Consider the following 23,350-nt stretch of genomic DNA (forward strand, 5'->3'; position numbering starts at 1 on the left):
TCCAACTTCTCAGCAGACTTCCTGTGTGCCACCTTCCAATTGGTAACTACTTTCTTCCCAGGAGGCAACTACCATTTTGACCTCTATTACCATAGATTAATTATGTCTGTTTTGAACTTCATCTGAATGGATTCTCATATTAATGGAAATTCAACTTCAGATAAATGGAATTTTATATTGCTATCAGAAATATAGGCAAGTTCCACTTGGTCCACTTACTCATCAACACCTGATATTCTCCTCTTAGTTTTAGCCCTTTTGGTAGGGTTGTAGTGGTATCTCATTATAGTTTTAATTTGCTTTTGTCTGATGATTAATAAATAATATTGAACTTTCTTTTCAGATGCTTATTTGGATATCCTCTTTCATGAAATATCTCTTAATTCTTTTCCTTTTTTATATTGGACTGTCAGTCATTTTTTTTTAATTGATTTAGAGTTCTTTATATATCCTGAGTGTCAGTCTTTTGTTGGTTATACATATGCAGATATCTTCTCCATATCTGTGGCTTGCCTTTTCATCTGATTATCGTTGTATTTTTGATTAACAGAAGTTATTAATTTTAATAAGGTACAGTTTATTAATCTTTCATGCTTGTTGCTTTTTCTATCCTTTTCAAGAAATCTTTACCTTCTTCAAGATTATGAAGATAAACTAAAGCTTGGAGAGGTTAAGTGGTTGGCACTAAGGTTGTGGCAGGCTGTTGGTTGTCTTTAAAATGTCAATTGGCTCTTTCTTCCTGGACATATATGGCTGTTCAGCCAGTCATTTCTAGCTTGCCCTGTATTGGGAAGTGGCTATGTTGAGTTTGGATTGGATCAATGGAATATAAATAGAAGAGATGGTAATCTTCAACTTGAAAGCAAGATACCTTTCATGTATTTTACCCTTCCCTCCACCCTCTTCACCACCAACTGCCCCCTAGTGTACTGTAACATACACATAATAGGGTTGCAGCTCTGATCATGTAGATGAAGACAACATTCTGGATGGTCCCTTGGAACAGAACTCATTTACATTTATTTAAATAATACTTAAAATTATTTCAATAAAAAGGTAGCTCAGATGCTACCTTTTCCTTCAAGCTATTCCTGATCCCCTAATTAGTATTCACCTTTTTTTCCCACTGCCTGAATGTTTTCTGCCCCTGAGGACAGGGAACATTTTTTGGTCTACTGCTTTGCACATGATAGGTACTGGGTAAGCATTTTGAAATAAATTAATAATAAATTAATAAATAAACTAGATGATAAGTTAATTTTTCAGAAGCTTAAACTGCATTTTTAATATTAAGAACTGTTGATCTAGTCATGCGTGAATGTAGCTTGAGAAGTTCTATTTCCACATTGGTTCTGTGCCTTCTCTGCAGTGAGGTTCTGACTAAGCAGTTCTGAATCAGCAGATTTACTGTGCTGTATCACTTTCATCTTCTGTAACACAGCTCATGCACCTGGGTATCTTGGTCCTAATTGCTGACATAGTGTGACCATGACCTCATTTGACCTTTCAACACACAGGTCCTTTTGACTGCTATATAGTGAGAAGAGGCTCACATGGAAAAAGCGATGCTGTTTTCTATTTGAAGCAAATGATTTGACTTAGACAACTATGTGACAACTGGCCTCACTCGGGTTCTCTTGGCATCTTAAAAGAACATTTGAACCATATTTGAGATGCCGTTGTGTTCCTACCTTCAAATGCTACATTTGGGGATTCTGATTCAGTATGTTTGGGATTGAGGCCAGAAATCTGCATTTTTAAATAGTTCCCTGGCAACTCTAATGATAACTTACTTAATTTGGGAAATCAGTGGAGAAGTATCAAGAGCTCAGATTCAAGAGTCCTAATTCTTCTCTATAGTTACTATCAATAACTTTGGGAAAGTTACATAGTATCTTCAAGGTTCGGTTTGATTATCTGAATATTATGCGGACCGTAACAGTACCTACTTTAAAAGAATGTCATGAGAATTAAATGAGATCATCCATTTGATATGCTTAGTACAGTGTTCTATAGTAAACATTCAGGTAAAATGGTAAAACCAGGTAACTATCATTGCTAATATTACTAATTATCAAATTCTCTATAAGAGATCTTTCTTTGTATTGTTTTTGTTTAGAATGTACAAAATAGAATCTACTGTCTCTACAAAGAAAGGATTCATGTTGTGTGTGGGTGTGTGTGACCGTTCTCTTAATGAGTTCTTTGTTTTAGGTGTTTAATTAAAATTCTGTGTGGGATTACTCTGACCCCACTTCCTTTTCCTTAATAATTTACCGAGTAGCCATTATATGCTTTTTTTTTTTTTTTTTCATTTGAGGAACTGTTACTCCGTGTTTGTACCTGTGAGTGCTGGGAGGGTATTACAAAGAGGTGCTTACCTGAAATGTTAAGAACTGAATGTTCTATTGCAGCATTTCTCAAACAATTAGATAGTTAAAATGTCATAATTTAGGGACTGGAATTGAGACTGTGGGTAAGACAAATGCTGAGAACCACCTTTCAAGTTCTGGTCTCTTATTAAAATTTTTTTGTGTGCTTCAGTGTCAGAGAATGGAACTGAGGTAATCTGAGCTAGGATTTGGTGGTGCTACCAACAAAGTAAACTGAGTTTTGATGTGTGTTGTGTTTCATGTATTCAAGGAAGAGTGATATGGAATCCTTGGGGCAGGAGGGAGGAACTGGGAATAGGGAGAGTCATGGTATCCCAAAGGTTTTAGAGCCACTCCCTTGTACCTCAGTTATTTGTTATGAATTTACTCCAAAAGGTAACAGTAAATAATGAAAAGTTAAATTTTGGAGCAGAAATACTCTTTCATGACAGGGGCAAGATTTCTTTTAGGTAAAGCAGAAACTCTTTAAAAACTGTCTAACAGGCCCAGAGAATGGGTGGATTCCCTTGAAGAGTCTTCTTTGCATAAAGAAGTAATACTATCACTAAGAATAGGGTGTCAAAAAAAGACCTTTGCCTCCATGTGTTGTATGCCTTTCATCTGCATGGATTGAAAAGTCCATAATACTGTAAATTTTAGTTAGCTCTTATAATAACTTATAGCTGCTATCAGTTCTACTTAATTTGAATAACTCTGACTTGTACTTTGCCACAATTTGATTATATTTGCATTCCACTGACTATTGAATTCTCAAATTGCTTAGAAAGTAGGGGATGAGAGTCAATGGTCTACAAGTTTAACACTTCAGTGAGCCCTTCACAGTCAGAGTTCATTTATCTTTATCAACAAAGAGCTGTCCTCATCTGACCGGAATGGATGAGAAATTTCAGTTCTCGGGGCAAGAAGAGTATTTAGAGCTGAAATTTCAATTAGAAATAAGGTTGACTAGTTAAGGGCTTCATTTTGGGGTCAGGTTACCCTCTTTGCTCTTTCAGGTATTAGACATTCTTAGTTATTCAGAACTCATGGAGTTCTTACATAGAGTTGGTTTACATATAATTTCTACTCTTTGACTCATATGAACCTAAATCTTCTCTAAAAACCTGTATGGATTTCAGAGGCTTAGAGAGGATTAAAAAGGTATAAAATTTTTAAATAACTTCATCCAGTGAGCATGTTTACCTAAATGTGTCATCAAACTTCTCAGTTTTCTGGTTAGAAAACCGGTTTGGGACAGGCTGACTCACACTGTGGACTGATAGAATGCAAACACATTCAGAATTCTCCTGGCGAGACTAATGCAACAAAAACAGAGTTCTGTGAGCTTTTAGAGGTGAAGTGTTTCATTTCTCTAATAAATCTTCCTATCACTGAGAGCTTTCAAAATAAACACATGTCTTCACAGTTGTTAGGTACTGTGAGGTGGCATAGGCCTACTACTATATCCAATACCCTGTGCCACTGTCAGTCAGTTGACTTTGAACTTAGGTCTTCTTCCCTAATTTGTCTATTTACTTTTTTATTGAAGTATAATTAACATACAATGTTATATTAGTTTCAGGTGTACAACATAGTGTTTTAACTTTTGTATACATTGCAAAATGGTAACTTTAATAAATCTAGTTACCGCCCATCACAGTACAAAGTTAATACAATATTATTGGCCATATTCCTTCATGCTGTATATTACATATGCATGATGTACTTACTTTATAACTGGGAGTTCATACTTCTTGATCCCCATCATCCATTTACCCTCCAATCCTTGACCATCAGTCTGTTCTCTATATCTATGACTCTGTGTTTTGTTTTGTTTGTTTCGTGTTTTGGATTCCACGTGTAAATGGACTCAAGTGGTATTGGTCTTTCTCTGTCTGACTTACTTCACTTAGCATAATACCCTCAAGGTCCATCCATGTCGTCACAAATGGCACCGCTTCCAACTCTTAAAGGAAATAATTGTTAAAGATAATCTGGGAAATATTGGTAATTAGCCCTTGGGTTGATAAAGGTAATGCTCTACAATTCTAGATATTATCCCCATATGTAAATAAACATTTTATTGGGTTTGCATTTCACTTTTGATCCTTAGATCTCAAATTCTTTGCCCAAATAGTTATTCACATTCTTTTCAGTTAGCCCTTGTGCAAGGAAGGTAGATAGCAAGAATATTTCTTCCCATTTTGAAGATTAAAACATCAGTATAGAACTCAAGCTATTTTTTTTTTATCAATTTGCTCAGTACATTTGAAGGCAAATTCCAAAGATGTCCAAAGAGAGTGATATTCTCTAAGCCTATGATACTCTGAAAGTAAAGTTTGCTGAGTAGCTCTTTTCAAGGACAAAGGGATGGAGATTGGAATGTCTTGGCAGAGTTGAGAGTACAGTCAAAATAAATAGACACTCCTGTTCCTTTCTCTTTTCCAGTTAGTTATATCTCATTGCCATTTGTTCACATGTTGCTGTAATTAACTAATTTTAGGCCAGGCAAAAGAGATTAGGTAGCATATTGCACACCCACACCTCCTTTTCTGGGATTTAGGATGGAATGAGTTTTTCCATTTACTCTAGCCAAATGAACACATACTTGTACAATCCCATTTTGCTATGAAGTAAGTCTTTATCAGGAAATTGTACTTCTGTAGGTCTTATCCCCTATGGTGTTTTGCTTATAATAGTAGTTTTCTGGTTGTTGTTGTTGTTGTTGTTGTTATTGCTATTTATTATTATTATTATTATTATTATTATTATTATTATTATGCTTTTTCCAAATTTGACTCCAGACACACACCTAACACACTGCTTTGTGTATGCTATAGGTGCTCTGACAAATTCCCGATGGCAAGTTGTGATCTTTCTGCACAACACATTTCTCTTGGGCTCAAGATAAAGAGGAAGCCTGGGGTAGTGGCACACAGTCTGCACAGTCTAGCCCTAACCTACTCATCCTCGACAGGGACTTAATTCTACAAACTTGTCTTTTCATTCCTTTGTACTTATGCGTGCAATTTTCTGCCTAGAATAAACTTTCCCCTCTTCTCTGCCTGTTAGAGTGTTACTCAGCCATCAAGCTAAAGCCCCCCTAGGGCTGGGATGCCTTCCCATTCCCTCCATGAAGAACTAATCAATCCATCTATGGGATCTGTGAGCACTCTGTATATGCTTCAGTTGCAGCCACATTTAATTGCCTCATGCTACTACTGTTTTCTACTGGGGCCTCAAAGACATGATCTGCATGTTATTCTTCCCGCCCCCCCACCGTTCTAAGTGTCATGCATAGTGTTAGGTTAAATGGATGTTAGTGAGTGAATTAATGGATGACAGATAACCCCTTTTTTCTTTTTTCTCATCTAGAACAAAAATACTCTTTCTCCTCCGCCCCCCCCCCCCCGACAGATAATCATTTGCCTTTGATCATTTCCCCTTGGGATATACCCAGATGCCTATTTCTAAGTCTCTATCCTTTGGTTCCTGAGTATGAGCTGGCATTAAAGGATCTTATTTTATAAAGTTTTAAGAAAATAGCTAACCTATATCTCATGAGAAACATCCATTATCATTAATAGTTTTATCTTTCTTATGGCTGAACAAACTGAAAGGATACAACTTGACAGAGATTGTGTTGAATCTCTAGATCAATTTGGCAGATATTATTACCATTTGTACAATATTAAGTGTTTTGGTCCATAAACATGGGATGTCTTGCCATTTATTAGGTCTTCTTTAACTTCTGTCAACGTTGTTTTGTAGGTTCCAAAGTGCAAGTCTTAAGCTTCTTTCGTTTAATTTATTCCCAAGTGTTTTTTTTCTTTTTGCTGCTATTATAAATGGAATTGTTTTCTTTTTTTTTTTTTAATGTTTTTATTTATTTTTGAAAGAGAGAGAGAGAGCAAGCTGGGGAGGGGCAGAGAGAGAGAGGGAGACAGAATCTGAAGCAGGCTCCAGGCTCTGAGCTGTCAGCACAGAGCTCAATGCGGGGCTTGAACTCAGGAACCATGAGATCATGACCTAAGCCGAAGTCGGACGCTTAACCGACTGAGCCACCCAGGCACCCCAGTGGAATTGTTTTCTTAATTTAATTTTTTGTTTGCTCATTGCTACTGTATAGAAATACCAATGATTTTGGTATATTGATCTTGTATACTGCAGCTATGCTGAGCTTATTTATTAGTTTTAGTAGATTTCTTAGGATCCAGTTATTATCATTAGTATTATCATTGTATTAGTTTAATTTCCAAAGCAAAAGATATGTGGAGATTGTTTATCTTTCCTAAAAGGCAAAGCATTGATTTTATTTTGTAGGATTGTACGTTAGCTATTTTATCTGTGCCTGGATCAAAGTTTTGTGATGATTTCATGTGCTACTTTAAATATTTATATCTTCTATCTTAATTTGATATTTTGAAGACAAACTTTATTTCATCTATTAACTACATTAGCATATCAAAATTACTATCTGTTGAGATCTATAGTCTTACTATAAAATTTAGAGTAGTTTAGAAAAGAAAAAAGTTATCTATATAATTTTCTCTGAAAGAAAAAAGTGGCCGTAGATGGACAGTAACTGGCAAGTTCATAATAATATACCTTTTATTTTGCTTTATTTCTGATTCTCTAGAAAATATCTGGTGGCAATATGGAGTTCATGGATAATGTCTTGTTCACCTCAATGGCAGTACCCTGTCCAAAATAAGCATCATCCCTTGTTTGGGGAAACATAAAGAAAGCATATGCCCTCTTTGCTTTTAGAATTGTGCTACTTTGATTCCTCAGGGGTCATTTTGTTCACTTCATCAAGTGACTGCTGCAGATAAGTATAAATTTCATTTGAACTGCAGGAACTGCTGCTCTTGGATCAAATCCCTGCTTCTGCTGCTTTTACAGCCCTGTTCTGCTAAGAGATCTGCAGGCCTCTGAGGAAGGTGCTAACAAGTACATGGGTGGGATCTATAAACCTGACTCTGGAAGTGTCTCAGTGCTGTCCGCCTCCTCCCATCGTCACTACAGTCTTCTGTGATGTCTTCAGGGTCTGCATAAAGACTTCCTTCCTTGCGGGTTTTCGTTCCTCATTATGCAAAGAGCAAAAAACATAAAGTTACCAATGGCTAACTTATTTCTGAAAGAAAATTGGAATTAAGAGTCATCTGAAGTCATTGAGAACCAATTCCCTGACAATGTTTAATAGTTTAAAAAAAAAAAATATATATATATATATGTATGTATATATATATATATATATACATATATATATATATATATATGTAATCTAAAGCCTATAAATGGGGCCTGGCTAAATGAACTGCATCTATAAAATGAGATAATATGCAGCCACTTAAAAAAAAGGTAGAAGAATATAGTATGGTCTCTTTCATGAATTGCTGATGTAGGCTTACAATGATTTTTTTAGAAAAATGCACAGGAAGCTGTTAACTGTGGATTACTTTGGGGAGTAGGAAGTGAAATGAAAGGAAAGTTTTAATTTTCATTTTATACTTTTCTGTTCATTTAAATTTTCTGTTTTCAAGTGTTATTATTCACTTATTTTTTTTTTTAGTTATTTCAAACACTTATATAAAAGGAGAGATCATAGGATAATAAACCCCCATGTGTTCCTCATGCAGCTTCAATAATTATCAACTCTTAGCCAGTCTTGTTTCTTCTGTACCACCCTGCTGAAGGGTAGCAGAATATACCACTCCAAAATATTGCCTCTTTGGCATAAGGATTATTTTGAGTTAATTATTTTGAGAAACAGCAGATGCAGAAGTTCTGAAAATAAGAGTAGAGTTAACCTTTTGTAAGAGAAATTTACATTTATGGAGGAACTCTATTTGTAAGGGTATCTCCCTCTCAGTACCAGCAAGAGAAGGATGAGTAAATCACAAGAGAATCTTATCAGTGGAGAAGGTTCCAACTTCTGGTAACTTCCCATAACTAGCTGCCCCTCCCCCATCCCACCTGTCTTTCTTTTTTAGCTGATGATGGTATTTAAGGTGCTAGCTTAAGTCCTCTTGCAGAGTTACTCATTTTCCCTGGGTATTTCCCATGTATATACATGAGGTATACATGTTAATAAACTTCAGTTTTGTTTTTCTCTTTTTAATCTATCTTTCATTACAGGGGTCTCAGCCAAGAACGCAGAAGGATAGAGGGGAAATTACTTTTTCCTCCCCTTCATTATGCTCCCCACTACATACACTATTCTGAAGCAAATTCCAAACATTCTATCATTTCTTTTAAAAATATTTTCAGACTATATTTCTGAAAGATAAGGATTTTTTAAAATATACATCACAACACCATTAATACATATTAGAAATAATTCCTTCATATTGTGAAATATTACAGTGTTCACATTTTCCTGTTTTTCTCCACCCCTTTCTATAGTGTCTTCAAATCAAGATTCAAATAAGATCTTGCACTGCACTTTATGGAAATGCCTAAATTTCTTTTAACTTAGAAATTTCCCCTTGGCATTTTACCCTTGCACATTATTCACATTATTTATTAATGGAACTAGGTCACTTCTTACATGGAATTCTCACAGTATTGATTTTGCTGGTTACATCCCTGTGTTGTCATTTTATTGTGTTTTTATATATATATATATATATATATATATATATATATATATATATTTACATACATTTGTATATATATATTTGATTTTGAAGAAATGTAATGTTTCTGTACTCATTCAGCAATGTAGAAAAGGTGGAAGGAAGTTCATATCTTTGGATCAATATAAAAACATTTAGAAGCACAAAGAAGAACAACATTTCTATTCTTGCCATCAAAGAGTAAGGGACCTTTAGGGAGAGGTCTCCACTAAAACCAACAGCTCCTTTGAAGTCCCTATAGCTGCTACTACCAATTACAGTGCTCATGTTAGTGACTATGCTTGAAGAGAGTTATACATTTACTTATCCTGTAAATACCAACTGGGCATTCTCTGTGAGGTGCTAGGGCTACAGAGATAAACAAAACAAGGTGTGTCTGCTCTTGTGGAGCTTACATACAAGTGTGTGAGTGTGGAAGAGAAGTGGGGAAGAGAAGACAAACAAGAAGCCATGATAAACAGGCTTGTTCATCTCGTCTGCACTTCCTAGTATTGTGTCCAGTGCTCATCCTCTTATTCAGTACACATCTTCTGTTACAGGGTCCAAAGAATATCTGTCCTCTTTGCTCGTCACACATATCCTGTTCTTCAGAGCTGGACTTCACCAGTCTGGCTTCTCCATTTCTGGATCAGCTATGTTGTAGGGCCTGTTTCCTCTTTACTGGTGATACTGAAATGATTATTCTGACTAGATGGACTTGCCCCTCACAGGTTTTCAAAATCTCCACCATTCCCTATTGCAAAGGTCCAGCCTGCTCCTCTCATTTACCTTACCCTGCTGGCCCCTGAAGGCATTTGAGGTTGAAGGCTGCCCCTGCCTTGCCCTTTTATGTTTCAGATATATTTTAGATGAAAATAATTATTAGTGAATGTAGCATCTATAAGGAAGTCTGAATGGGCTACCATCAATTTAATAAAAGCAGAATTTGAGCATTATTTCTGAAATATTTTGGAGTAAGGATTCATCTGAATTATCTGTTTGTATGTTTGTACTTCCCTCACATCCTCATCTTTGATATATATCTGAAGCACAAAGAAACTTACCAACTTTTTTTGGATCCTTTGCATGGTTCGGTGGGTTATGAGGACTAAGCCATGGTGCAAGAGAAGTTTGTTATGAAACCACAAATCTCCTTGGATTCCTGAGGTTTCTTTCTGGAGCTGAAAGTGGGAACTAAGTGACTGTGCTACATGTTTCCCTAACAAACACAATAAAATCTGTCTGAAAAAATACAGGCCTATTTAAAGGAGACAGGGAAGCATGTTTCAGGATTAAACTCTTCCAGTTTAGAATTCAGTTCCTGCCATCCAGAGGTTTTTGGGGATGAAGTTTTATCTGATTTGCTCTGCTTTGTTATTATTGAGGCATGACTCACTTAGAATTCAACACACATGAACACTAAGGAGTGATTTTTTTTTTCTTCTAACATTTTTGTTATTCTGTGCCTCTTACTTTGTTTATTGATAAAAATTTTAGCCTTCAAAGCAGTGGTGAGAATAAGCCACTGAATTCTTCTGCATGAAGAAGCCACGGGAGTTCTCCATCTGTGTCTCCGCAAATAAACACATAAAAAGACCATTCATTTAATCTAAATCTGTCCTAACAGCTCAGTGCAATCATGTTTGAGAGTATGGCTATAGAACAACTGGTATGTTCTTGAGGAGATGTTTAGCTTGAGTTTTGATTAGTCAACAAATCTATTTAGAAAAGGAGTAATTTGACATAAAGCAAATGACAGATGTGCTCCACAGGGAAATGTTTGTTTTCTTTTTAATTACCATTTATATTGAGTGCTCACTGTTGACACCACTGGTAAATATTCAATTTTGAGATCTCTGATATCTTTGAAGGATATGTTCACTAACTAGTGTTGTGGCAGCCACATGTGATTCTCTTTTTCCTGTATTTTTCCTTTAGTATATGTATTCCAGTGTTTATTATGGCATCACATGCCTTGAATGTCATTGTTACTCAAAACAAAACAACAAAAAAAAAATGCATGATATAAAGTGACAAAAGTGTAAATTGGAAATTACTTATTTTTAAGAAAACACATACTCATCCTCCTAAATTTTGCTAACGTGTTTGTTCTGAAACATCTTCTGAAGATACACAAATGACCAGTTCTCCAGGCATCTCAGATATTTTAAGCTGCTACTGGGAAATTCATTGAAATAAATGGGAAAATTCTGTGGGCATAAATGTATGTGCACGATAAATAGGAAACGTGAGGAAGTGAGAATTGACAAGTAGAAATTGAGTTAGATTAGAAAAATTGGTTCGAAATTCTCACACACTCCAACAAATCAACTGAATTTTTAGAGGCAGAATTTGACAAAGTGAATTTTAGATTCTGCGGTGTTAAACAAATCAAAATTGTCAGGACCATATAAGGCACGTGCTGTAAGTGTAATAAACTATTGTTGAATCTGTCATGTGGTGAGAAAGGTGAGCTAGCATCCTGGATTTGGACTCTAATTGGTATGGGATTGTATGGAGAGAGGAGGGTTCAGACCTTTTAGAGAAGAAACAGAAGCAGTCTTTGGAAGATCAATGATGCTAGGCCATCAGAATCTGAATTTGATAGGGAAGAGGAAATATAGTGAAATTACATTGACAACAGCAAAATACTCTTTCAAGAAAATGTTAGGATTATGTTTTTAATGATATGTTAGATTTTTTTTTTTCTTCAGAAATAACACATCTCTAAAATAAAAGCCCAACCCAAGTCAGTGGGAAAGTCTGAATCATGTTACTAACATCCACTTTACATACTTTTTAACATCATATCATGTTTAAAATGAGGTCAGATTCAAGATTAGTCCCAGGCAAAATTATAAACTAAGAAATGGGTACTTTCCTTCATTGCTAGTAATAGTATAAATAATCTATTTGTAGAGCACAAATTAGCTACAGTTTTTAAAATCCTTAAACGGTTCATAACTTTTGACCCACATGTAAGGATTTATTATTCTAAGGCTACAATTACGAAGGTGTAAGAATTGGAGTATGAGGCTGCTCATCATAGTGTTCCTTATATTAGTGAAAAAGTGGAAGGGATCTAAATGCCCACAATAGGGAATTTGTTAAATAAATTATATCTGTATGATACATTAGAATTCATACTCTTAAAAATTATGGTACAGAGGAGGAGTTGGTGATTTAGGAGAATGTTCGTGATGTTTTTCTGAGTGAATAGAAATAGGATACAAAAACTGTACAAAGTACAAATTGAGAAAGTTAAAATCCCCTTTTAGGATCATTTCTTTCACTTCTCCATGCTCTGGACCCTACAGGAGGAACTGTGAACAAAACAAAACAAATGTAGGCCCCCTAATGTGATAGTGGAAATATCTGATTTTTCACAATCATTTTAGGCCAAAAGGTGTGATTAGTGTGGAGATCTTATGACATTGGCAGACCAGAGGAGCCATGGAATCTTTCAGTGCACTTAAAAACTGCCATGTTGTATGATTCTTAATTTTGCATACGTGGTAGGCTGTGCTCTTTATAATAACTGTTGCATTAATGTTTCTGTTTTTTCTAAGTAAAATGATTTCCAAAAGGGGGAAATAGGTCTCCATGGTTTAAAAGAAAAAAAAAAAAAATCATTGAGCACTATAGTGCTCAGCTCAGTGTTACATTGTTAGATCATTAGGACGTTTAGCAATACCCCTACTCTGAAGGAAATAAGATATAACCAGCCCTAGAGTATGATCCTCCTTTGTGCCTTCTCTATATTCTCTGTTGTCATCATACCTGCAACACATTGCACTTGTTTTCATATCTGTCTCTCCTATACTGAAGGGTATGCCCCCTTGAAAGCTCCTGTTCATCATCACATCCTTACCACCCAGTACAGGGTCTAATTAAATGCCTTCCTGGCAATCCAAAAAATGCCCAGTGTGGCACTGAGTATATAAATAAAATACTTTAAAGAAAGGCAAATCTGAAGAAAGATGCTAATGCTTACTGAGTGCTTCTTGTGTGTTAGACACCATACTTAACACTTTATATGCATTTTATAGTTTAGCAATTGCAAGGACCTCTGAGATCCGTATCATTTTTCAATGGATGGTGAAACAGATTAAATAGATTAAGTACTTTGTTCAAGGTCAAATAGCTAGTGAGAAGATGGGACCATGGCTCAGATTTGTTATCCTAACTCCAGAGTCTATATTTTTTTTAACTCCTAATACCTTTTTTGTGCAGTGATGTTTACTTCTAATTTACTCATGATCTATGCCAGGCATCTGCATCCTCATAGCTGGCCAAAACTCTTTGGCTTTATCCTCTCATGAGAGAATAATACACTTGCCTGGAAAATTTACCTGCAAGTTGCAAATTCAAGATACAGTTTCATTCTAATGTTCCACCTTACTTTCCATTTATGAGGCAAAACTTCTATTTTGACATGGTGTAATGACTCTTCTTTCTCTTTGTATTTTATAGTCAGATGGAACAGAAGTTTAAGGTTGCCACATTCAGTCTTTGGCTTCCTGTTCTAAAGGGCTCTTAAACTAGTAGCTGTAAGCCAGGAGGATGTGTTTATGCAGTGCTTACTGTAAGTCCTCCATTCTCCTAGGGCTGTGCTGGCTGTTAGATAATTATAGTCCTTAGTATTCTTTTTGTCTGACCTTCCATATTGTTGCAACAGTAATGTCAGTACCACAGAATGAACCCTTGAATCTTCTTTGAATCATTTACAGATTATTTGTGAGTGTCTTGTTTTTTGAACTATATTATTATTATGTCTTAAATTTCTTCTGGACCTCCCACAACACCAACCATAAAACTCGAGTATATAGTAATGATTCTAGGGAGGACAGCACCAAATATGTTATCAGGAGAGCTAGCTTCTGGTCTGGCACCACTACTATTTAGCAGCAAGATTTTGTGCTTTCTTAGCTAGGACTCAATGGGCCTCACTTTTCTCAATTCAAAAATCAGAAGGTTGGTCTTGATAAGTCTTTTCTAGCTTAAATTCGGGATTCAGAGACCTTTGTAGGTTTTTTTTGCAGTTATTTGATTGATCAATTCTTTGTAGCAGCATTCACAGGAATAGAAAGGTCATAAATTGACCTGGATTTACAAAGATGATGCTAAGTTCAGTTTTGAATATGTGACATTTGAGAAGTGATAGGGTGTACCTACATATAGATATCCTTTAAGAATGGAAATACATGGGTGGCTGGTTGGTTCAGCTGGTTGAGCATCCGACTTCAGCTCAGGTCATGATCTTACAGTTCACGGGTTTGAGCCCCACTTCAGGCTCTGTGCTGGCAACTCAGAGCCTGGAGCTTGCTTTGGATTCTGTGTCTCCCTCTCTCTCTCTGCTCCTCCCAGCTCATGCTCTGTCTCTCTTTCTCTCTGTCTCTCTTTCTCTCTCTCTCAAAAATAAATAAGCATTAAAAAATTTTTTTAAAAAGAATGGAAATACAGAGTGGGATTTGAAGTTGATAGAAGTACTATCATTCTCACTGACCTCTTTCGATAGTGTGACAGTCATAGACTTAAGGTACAAAATACTTATAACAGTCACATAACCACAGATTTTTAGATCTGAAAGAGACATACATATCATATGGCCTGTCCTGTTTGTCCTATATACAAGTTGGAGAAATGGAATTTGCCCAGACTTACATAGTAGTTACAGATCTAGTCTGCAGACCAGAGTCCCCTATCTCCAGGTTCCTGGTTCATCCCTTACTGTGTTTGTTAAGTTTCTACTTTGACTGCTTTTTAACATCTGTAATATTCTTTTGTGAGCAAAATTCACTAATCATTATATGTCCAAGTACACACCCAACATTATTTGTTAAAATTTGGTGTAACTTTCTGGGAAAGAAAAGCAATCAAAATACAGTGTCATTACTGTATCTGAATTTTGATCTCTGTAATGAAATGGTGTTCTATGAAAAACACTGAATTGTGCAGTTAAAAGGTATAATTTTGTGGCATATATTGAGAGCTAAGTTATGGTATACAGTCCTAAATTGTTTTTGGTACCTTCATGAGGTAATTAATCTCGCATCCTTACCTACCCAGATCCTGTGTTAGGTCTGGTGTATATGAACAGTAGGCTGATGACATTGTGATTTTCTATAGAGTTATGATACCGAAATAAATGTTTGTGTCGGGTCTCCATTTTATTCTGACAAAAGAACTGGTTACCCATGACAAAGGTCAAACGGAGATCTGGCATCTGTTTCACTACTTGCAAGACATAGTCTCAAGAATATGTAATACATATAACTCCTTGCCAGAAAACTGAAAGGAAATGATTGCATTTGAGTACAATGTATTCTGCAACAATACTTTAGTGTGCATGAAATTTAAAACTGCTGGCTTTCTAAATATGATTTTTTAAAAGTAGATTTAGTTTATTTATTTTTTAAAACATACCCATTGTGTCATACTTTATGGGATAGTGTTAAAAGGCAAGATTTAAGACCAAAGAAACTAAAAAACCTAATGGCAATGATTGCAAGATATTGAATTTTCCAGTAAAGTACTCTAGTGTAATGTGTTTGTTGGTTTCTCCTGAATGTTCTGTTTTCATGAGCATTTCATGTTATTATGTCATTTTATCATAATGGTGCCTTTTTTCCCTACCCATCATGATCTCATAGTGCCTTAGAATCATCAGTATCAAGTCTTAAAGTCTTCAATAGTGTCTCGGTTTTATACATACACAAATTAGTCAGGGTTTTATATAGGTAGAGACCACATCTACCTTCTTCACCGAGTATCTTCCACAGGACCTGGCCTGTATGTAACAGACATTTAATTAATTGTTGTTTTGGGTTATTTTTTTCTTTTTGAGTGAATAAATGAATGAATGGCATGCAGCCCTAACTAGCTAACTAGTTTAATTTTTAAAAAATGTATAAATTAATATACTCATGCATTTATATATATTTGAGGAAGTATCCAAAGCCTCTGAAAGGAAGATTTGATGTTTTTGACAACAGCCTTTAAAAGTAGTCAAATTCAGGGACACCTGGCTGGCTCACTTGGAGGATTATGTGATTCTTGATCTTGGGGTCCTGAGTTCGAGTTCCATGTTGGGTGTAGAGATTACTTAAATAAATAAACTTTTAAAAAGGACTCAAATACCCTCAGTTAACAGGAAAGTCAATATGGCTCAGCTTTTTATTCACTTGTCTGATGCCAACCTGCAAAATAGGTCTGTCATAGTAGAGAAGGGTTGATGATGGAAATTGTTCTTTATAAAGTTCCCTCAGCCAAAGGAGAGGTAGAAGTGCTTTGTTCTTTACTAAAACCCGAACACCAAAAGACTTAGCCCAAAGTATGGTCGAGGGAGCAACCCTTGAGGCTGGGTCCCTGATGACTTTCCTTCAAAGGCCTCTCTGCCCACTGAGCCACTGTTCTATCTAGTAACATTGGGCAGGACAGGAACAAGAAGTTAATTCTACCTGTAACTCCTTTCTATGTGGCTTTTGAGAAGCTACCATTTGAACTCTTACTTTATAAAGTCATAGTATCAATGCTAACCTATTTGGCCAAGATATTATGAAAAGTAATTTAAGGCTTTAAAAAAAAAAACCATGGTTGAAGCCACATTTTTATACAGACTTGTCATAACAATGTTTGTTTCTCACTTTACTGGTTACTTCAAGGCCCAAAATGCAGTAATACATATGGTTAATATACATGGTTTGTTTTGTGTTCTGAAAAAGTATGCATGGTTTCAAAAAAAAGGGAAACTTTTTTTTTTCTTCACAGCCTTTCCCCCACTGAAACTGAAAAAGGAAAAAGAAATTATGCAAGCTTTTTTGAAGGTGCAGACAAATTTGGCATTTCACTTATGGGAAAATTTTGCAAAACTGTACTGACTAAAAGTGATTTTTGTTTTGGCTTTCCTGTGAAGCCATCCAGAAAGGTCAAAAATTACTGGCATTGCTTTTGTATGAAACATTTCACATAGACTCCACTTGTAATTCAGCCAAGTACATAATTCAGGTCATCGGTGACACACATATCCATACATTGGAGCTGGTCAGTGAACAGAAAGTAGTCATGAAATGAGGATATAATATTACCTTATGGATAGACCAAGTTGTACAGATTACAACAAAGGAAACTTTGCATTAACATGCTTGGGAAAGGTTTCCTGAGTTGATCCCTGCCCCCACCCTCCCTCAGTGGGAAAGCCAATTGTTTAGTGATTAAGACAAAGACATCACTTGGCAAACATTTTGGCCTAAACTCAGTGATATCAGTCTCCTTTAGGGTTTTCCACATAAAACAAATTCTCCAAAGAAAACACAGAAATTGAACGTAAATTTGAAATCCATTTTTATACCCTTTAAGGTCTCTTTAACTTAATCATGTATTTCTTAATTTTTATTTTATTTGTAAGTAGATATTATCCAACATTAATAAGTGCTAAACATTCACAGTGGAGTTTCAGTCCAATAGTCCTTTATGGTTATCCTCACCCAGTTCCCTTTTTATGGGGGTTATGATATCTTTCTTTGTTTCTGTGTCCTGAGGGTCACTGATTTGGGAGTGGCTTCCATCACTTTGAGGTAGAAAGTAAACATTATGCTTTGACCCCTTAGGACAAGTTTGTCTTGCTTTTGTGAAGAGTGGCTGTGTGCTCAGGGTAAGTACTCTCACTGAAGTTAGAAGGACTCCGTAATGTTGCGCGTGTTTTGTCACTTGTCACTGGGGAATGAAACAAAGGAGTGGTATCTCACTCTTGTGTAAGCCCCTTCTCTGTGTATATTTACCAGAAATTATTAGAGTTCTCCCACTTGCTGTTTTGTTAGGTGGGTTTCATTTAATATGTTGATGCGCATGGCCTTAAAGCAGGTATAAGTCCTGAGACCCACGGTCTCCCTGTTGGAGGCAAGGGAGCAGGGAGCACCAATGCCACAAGAGTGCCAGGATATGGGAGTTGTGTTGTTGGGTGTGCTAGGCAGGGGAAGAATTGTCTGCATATCATGTGAGTTGAAAATAGGTTTAACATTCTCATATCCAAAGAGTTCCATCTGGAAGCTGTTCCTTGGCAAACAGAAATAGGTGAATATTCTCATATCTTCTGGAATGGCTGCTACATAGGGAATAAGAGTCACTCCAGTCACTTTTTCCTATTTTTTGGTAATGGTATATTCACTTTCATTATTCTTTAAGACAGAGAAGCTTTGTGTCTAAGGTTAAAATATATGATCTTTTAAATTCTTCCTCTTAAACCTCTTCTATATATGTAGAAATGGCATTCTTAATATACTGATTCAATGGTGTACAATTTACATTCAACGCACTGTTTTCCTTTTCCTCTAGCACATGGCCTTTATTCCCACTGAATTTTTGTTCCCATTTCTCAGTGTTGTTCTCTTTGCTCTCTTGTGGTTTAAATAATCTTCATCATCTGCCTCCCAAAATTACAGTGTTAAAACTTCTCCTAAGCCTTCCACCAGCAGATACTTGAGATACAACAGTGAATTTTAAAACTGTACCTCAGACAGCCCTCCACAGTCCTACCCTAAATCTGCATCATCTTGCCTTCTCTGTTAATGTGGGAAGCCCCCTGGGCAGGAGCAAGCAGTGCCTCTATGTTCTATGGCAGACAGCACTTCAACCATGGTCAGTACATTTTCATAAAAATGAAAGATGAAAGGAAGTGTCTGTGTTCAGCAAGTTAGTGCCAAATAAGTGTGGAGGCCAAATGAGGCCACGGGTGCCAAACCACAGGGGTTCGAAATAATATTTAATATAATATTGTCTCATTGAATAACAAATCTCATATTGTAATGTCTGAGTCAAGTCTTCCCTTGGTGCCAGACTTCTCTGTACTCCTTTTATCTTTCCTTCAAGATATTTCAGGTTCATAAGGGGCAAGGTAACAAGACCCCCTTCTAGGTAGTGAGTAGGAAACAAACCTGATGAATGTGGAAAGAAGTGAATGAATGGGTGTGAGGGCCATGGATTCTCTGGGAATCTGACCAAGTGTCTACCATGATGTGCACTGAAAAGAAATGGAAGTCTGCCATTAACCTAGCTATTGTGTAACTTCATTTACCTAGATAAAATATGAATTGTAAGTAGTTAGATAAAGTAGCTGAGACTATTAATATTTTAGAATAGAGAGCTCATAAGTAATTATATTTTTCTGTGATTGTTAGAATACAGCATCATGAAGTACACATGGAATAACTAAAGTGAAAGGACAGTTCAGTAAAAACTTGACATTGCAAAGATTGGTTATTTCCTATCTTTGTATTATTAATATAGAGCCTTAATTGTCCTTTCCATTTCAAATGGAGGCTCATACTTTCTAAGGTGGCTCAGAACAGACGGGCAAAATGGATCAAAATAATCTGCCCTTCATATGGTTATAAAATTTTTACCAACCAATCTCCTTTTTTGCAGCCAAACTTCTCAAAATAATAGTTCACACTTTACGCTTCTACATTCTGATGTCTTATTTATCTGTCAAAGCATTGTGATTTGGCTTCTGCCTTCACTTTATTAAAAGGGCTCATTAAGTTTTCCTGTCTTCCTGGTTGCCAATCCTGGGACATTTTCTTCTCCTTTTTTGTATTATTTGGTGCTATTTGACTGCTCATTCCCCCACTTTTGAACTATCTCCTTCACCAAAATCCTGCAACAACAAAAACCTGTGCACCATTTCTATATTTTGTACCTTGGTGAATAGCCAGGAGTGTTTCTCAAAACTCCCTATATTTCAGGGCACCTGGGTGGCTCAGTCAATTAAGTCAGACTCTTGATATCAGCTCAGGTCGTGATCTCAATGTTGTGAGATCGAGCCCCACCTGGGGCTCCACGCTGAGCACAGAGTCTGCTTGGGATTCTGTCTCTCTCCCTCTCTCTCTTCTTCTCCCCCACTGTGTGCACGTGCACACACTCTCCCTCTCTAAATAAATAAGTAAACATTAAAAAAAAAAAAACAAACCTCTATGTATGTCTTCCTCTGCTCTCCAGTCTCATTAGTCATTCATTAGTATTGACTATACGTCATAAATATTTCTTGTTCACACCCTGATGTCTCTAACCCAATAACCATGAGAATATAAATCTTCCCCCAGTCTAAAGTTCTTATCTTTACTCCATATTGCCTCAATGGCTCTTTAAGAAAGCATACCTGATCAACTCATTCTTCTCACAGTTTGTTATTTATGCCTTCTTGCCAACAATATAAAATCCAACTGCTTGTGGCTAGCCTTTGCTTTTCTCATCCTGAAATTACACCTTGTGCTGTAGCCATGTTTCCAGAAAGCTTGAGTTCCCTCACTTTTCATACTATTTTCTTACCTCTATGCTGTGATACTTATTTCTGCCCCTGCCTGGTCTATAGTTTCCATTCTTATTTACATAGGACTAGACCCCTGTTACCTCCTCTGTGCAGCTTTCACAGGGCACTCCATTGCAGAATTAGGTGTCCAGCATTTATGTTTCCACAGTTTTTATCATAGCTGGTTATTCTTGCATTATATTGAAATTATCTTTAAACATATCCCTTTCCTCACTCTAGACCATGAGACCTTTCAGAGCAGAAGCTGTGTCCTATGCATCTTGTATTCCTATATCCCTGGTATAAATGCCAACTCCATAGTGAGAGGTTGTAAGAGTTTGTAGAGTGGATCTTTGTCTTTCCAAAGAGGCCTTACCTTTCACATTCCTGTTCTAGTAAGCTTATGAATTCATCACTCTTCTCCATGTATTCTTTATGTTTTCTCTTTTCTTCCTCCAACTCCAATATGGTTTGCCTGTGAGATTTTTCTGCCATTAAAAGCTGTTCCAGGATTCGTCTATGAGATTCTTTATGTTTTTCCATGACTTTGTCCAACTACAAAAAGAAAATGCATTTATAATGTGTTAACTGTAAATCCTTCATAATACTGCCATCTTTCATTCACTCTTTTAGAAATGTCTAAGTTTTGACTAATTAATTTGGCAATGGGTTTCTGATATTTTTGTTTGGTTTTTATCATTACCGTTGTTAACTGATACTTTTTGATGCATTTCAACACAAATGTAATCTTTTTACTGTCATAGTTTTTTGTTTTTTCTCAGACAGAATAATTGGTGCCTCTGTAGATATCAGAATAATTTACCCAAACCCATTTTCTGACACTTCCTCCTCTCTCCGGAAAAACTTTGTCAGAGGAATGATGTAAAGTAAAGAAATCCTTAGATAATGTTTGATTCTGAAGCAGCCTAGCTGCTCTCCTGCCCCAGCCCTCCCTCCCTTTAGTAGGCCTGTTGGATCCCGTGGTCCATTATTCACTGAATTTTGCTTCAAGGTGTTTACATATTTTAAGAATTCTTGTTAATCAATTCTGTGTTGGTTATGTAGTGTTAATGTGAACAGATGTTAACACCAAGTCCTCTCTGGTTTCTGTGGCCTACTTATAGCTGTGTTATAAAATGATCACCCTATGCCTGATTTATGTGTTTGTCTTCCCTACTAGACTGTGAACTCACTAAACGCAGGGCCTACGTTGAATTTTTAAAAAATTCTTAGCATCTACATCAAAAAGAATCAAATCTTTCCATTTGCAACAACATGGATAGATCTAGAAAATATAATGCTAAGCAAAATAAGTTAGTAGGAGAAAGACAAATATGGTATGATTTCACTCATGTGGAATTTAAGAAACAGAACGAATTTAAAAAAGAAAAAATAAAAAGAGACAAACCAAGAAACAGACTTTTAAGAGAACAAAGATAGGGTTACCAGAGAGAAGGTGGTTGGGGGGAGGGATGAGTGGAATAGGTGAAGGGGATTAGGATTACACTTGTCTTGATGAGCTCCGAGTAATATATGGAACTGTTGGGTAACTGTATTATACACTTGAAACTAATATAGCACTGTATGTTAACTATACTGGAATTAAAATTTTTTAAAAAATTCTTAGGATCTGACAATGCCTTGCTTATAATAGGTGTAAAATGATATATGTTTAAAGATTGAAAACAAAACAAGCAAACAAGGAATCAAGAAAAAAAAAAACAACACGAGGAGAGGAGACTGATTAAAACAGAAGTGGCTCAGGATCTTTAGCCAGTGATAAATTAAGATCCAATTAAGAATGTGGTTTGGGGGGTGCCTGGGTGGCTCAGTCAATTAAGCATCCAGCTCTGGATTTTGGCTCAGGTCATGATCCTAGGGTAGAAGGATCAAGCCCATGTCAGGCTCTGCGTTGACCATGGAGCTTGCTTAAGATTCTCTCTCTCTCCCTCTGCCCCTTTCCCCTACTCACTCGCTCTCTCTAAAAAAAAAAAAAGAAAAGAAAAGAAAAAATATATATATGTAGTTTAGAAAGCATGTGACTTTCTAGATTAAATAGTAGGTGCTATAGTTGGTAGTATTATTTGATTTTGCCCTCTGCCTTTATTGTAAAATATTGAAAAATTGTGACTCTGAATTTGAAGCCAGTTTAAATTGTATATCTTTAAAAAGCACATACATGACTAGGATCCGAGGCACAAAATGGTCAAGTTATTTCAGAAAAAGAATAGAACAAAGGTATACCAGCATATAGAACCCAACTAATTCCCTCAAACCTATAAACGCTTAGGCTGGTTGTCTAGTTTTCTAATATAGGTTTATGAGGTGCTTTAACACACACACGCTCACAGAATACTTCATTATGCCAAACAGGTGTTGATGGTTTTTAATAAATATAACCAGTACTTTTGTGGAAGCTGAAATTGCTAACTTGTATTAGCCTGCTGGCAGAGTCACTGTTAACTAATGACCATCTTCTGAGAGGCAGGTTGTAGTGCTCATTTGTCCCAGGTCTCAAGCCACAATAGCCCTCTGAAAATTTCTCACAGTTCTCCAAACATTAGAGTGGATTATAAAGGAAATTCAAATTAAATGCTTTTCGAATTTGAGAGTGAAATAGTGATAGGATCAGCCTTACTTTAGGAAAGTTGTCAGTTGACTTAGAAAAACATTAAACTGAGAATAAACTAAGGGTTGATGGGGGTGGGAGGGAGGGGAAAGTGGGTGATGGGCATTACTACATGCTGTTCAGTGCAGCCACTAAGGAGCTTATATTTGCAATAGGAGTAATTGCAAAGCTATCAAGTAGTGACCTTACAGAGCAAAAGCTCCCAAAGAGTCACTGATTCCAGAGGCCTTTTAGCTTACAGTTGAAGTTTTATTCTGTGCCTTAATTTCTCCATGCCTAGAATGCCTCTTGGGAAATAGCCAGTTGTTTTCAATTCAGTTTCTAATACATACCTGACAGATCACATGATGGACCTCATCCTCCCTGAATTCATTACATTTCCCATTACTTGTGTGTGTGTGTTTAGCCAACCCACCTAACCTTT

General features: G+C 36.3%; 2 protein-coding genes across 2 annotated transcripts in view; one reads left to right on the forward strand and one right to left on the reverse strand.

The window, feature by feature from the left end:
- The window catches only part of CMSS1 (cms1 ribosomal small subunit homolog), a 380,184-nt gene that overhangs the window by 90,186 nt on the left and 266,648 nt on the right, over positions 1–23,350 (forward strand). The gene's annotated exons all lie outside the window — the stretch shown is intronic.
- The window catches only part of FILIP1L (filamin A interacting protein 1 like), a 112,981-nt gene that overhangs the window by 81,061 nt on the left and 8,570 nt on the right, over positions 1–23,350 (reverse strand). The window contains exon 3 of the mRNA XM_042955246.1: positions 20,674–20,852. Coding sequence (XP_042811180.1) covers positions 20,674–20,852 — 179 coding nt within the window. The remainder of the gene's footprint in view (positions 1–20,673; positions 20,853–23,350) is intronic.

This window comes from Panthera leo, chromosome C2, assembly GCF_018350215.1.
Source record: "Panthera leo isolate Ple1 chromosome C2, P.leo_Ple1_pat1.1, whole genome shotgun sequence".
Taxonomy (NCBI): Eukaryota; Metazoa; Chordata; class Mammalia; order Carnivora; family Felidae; genus Panthera; species Panthera leo.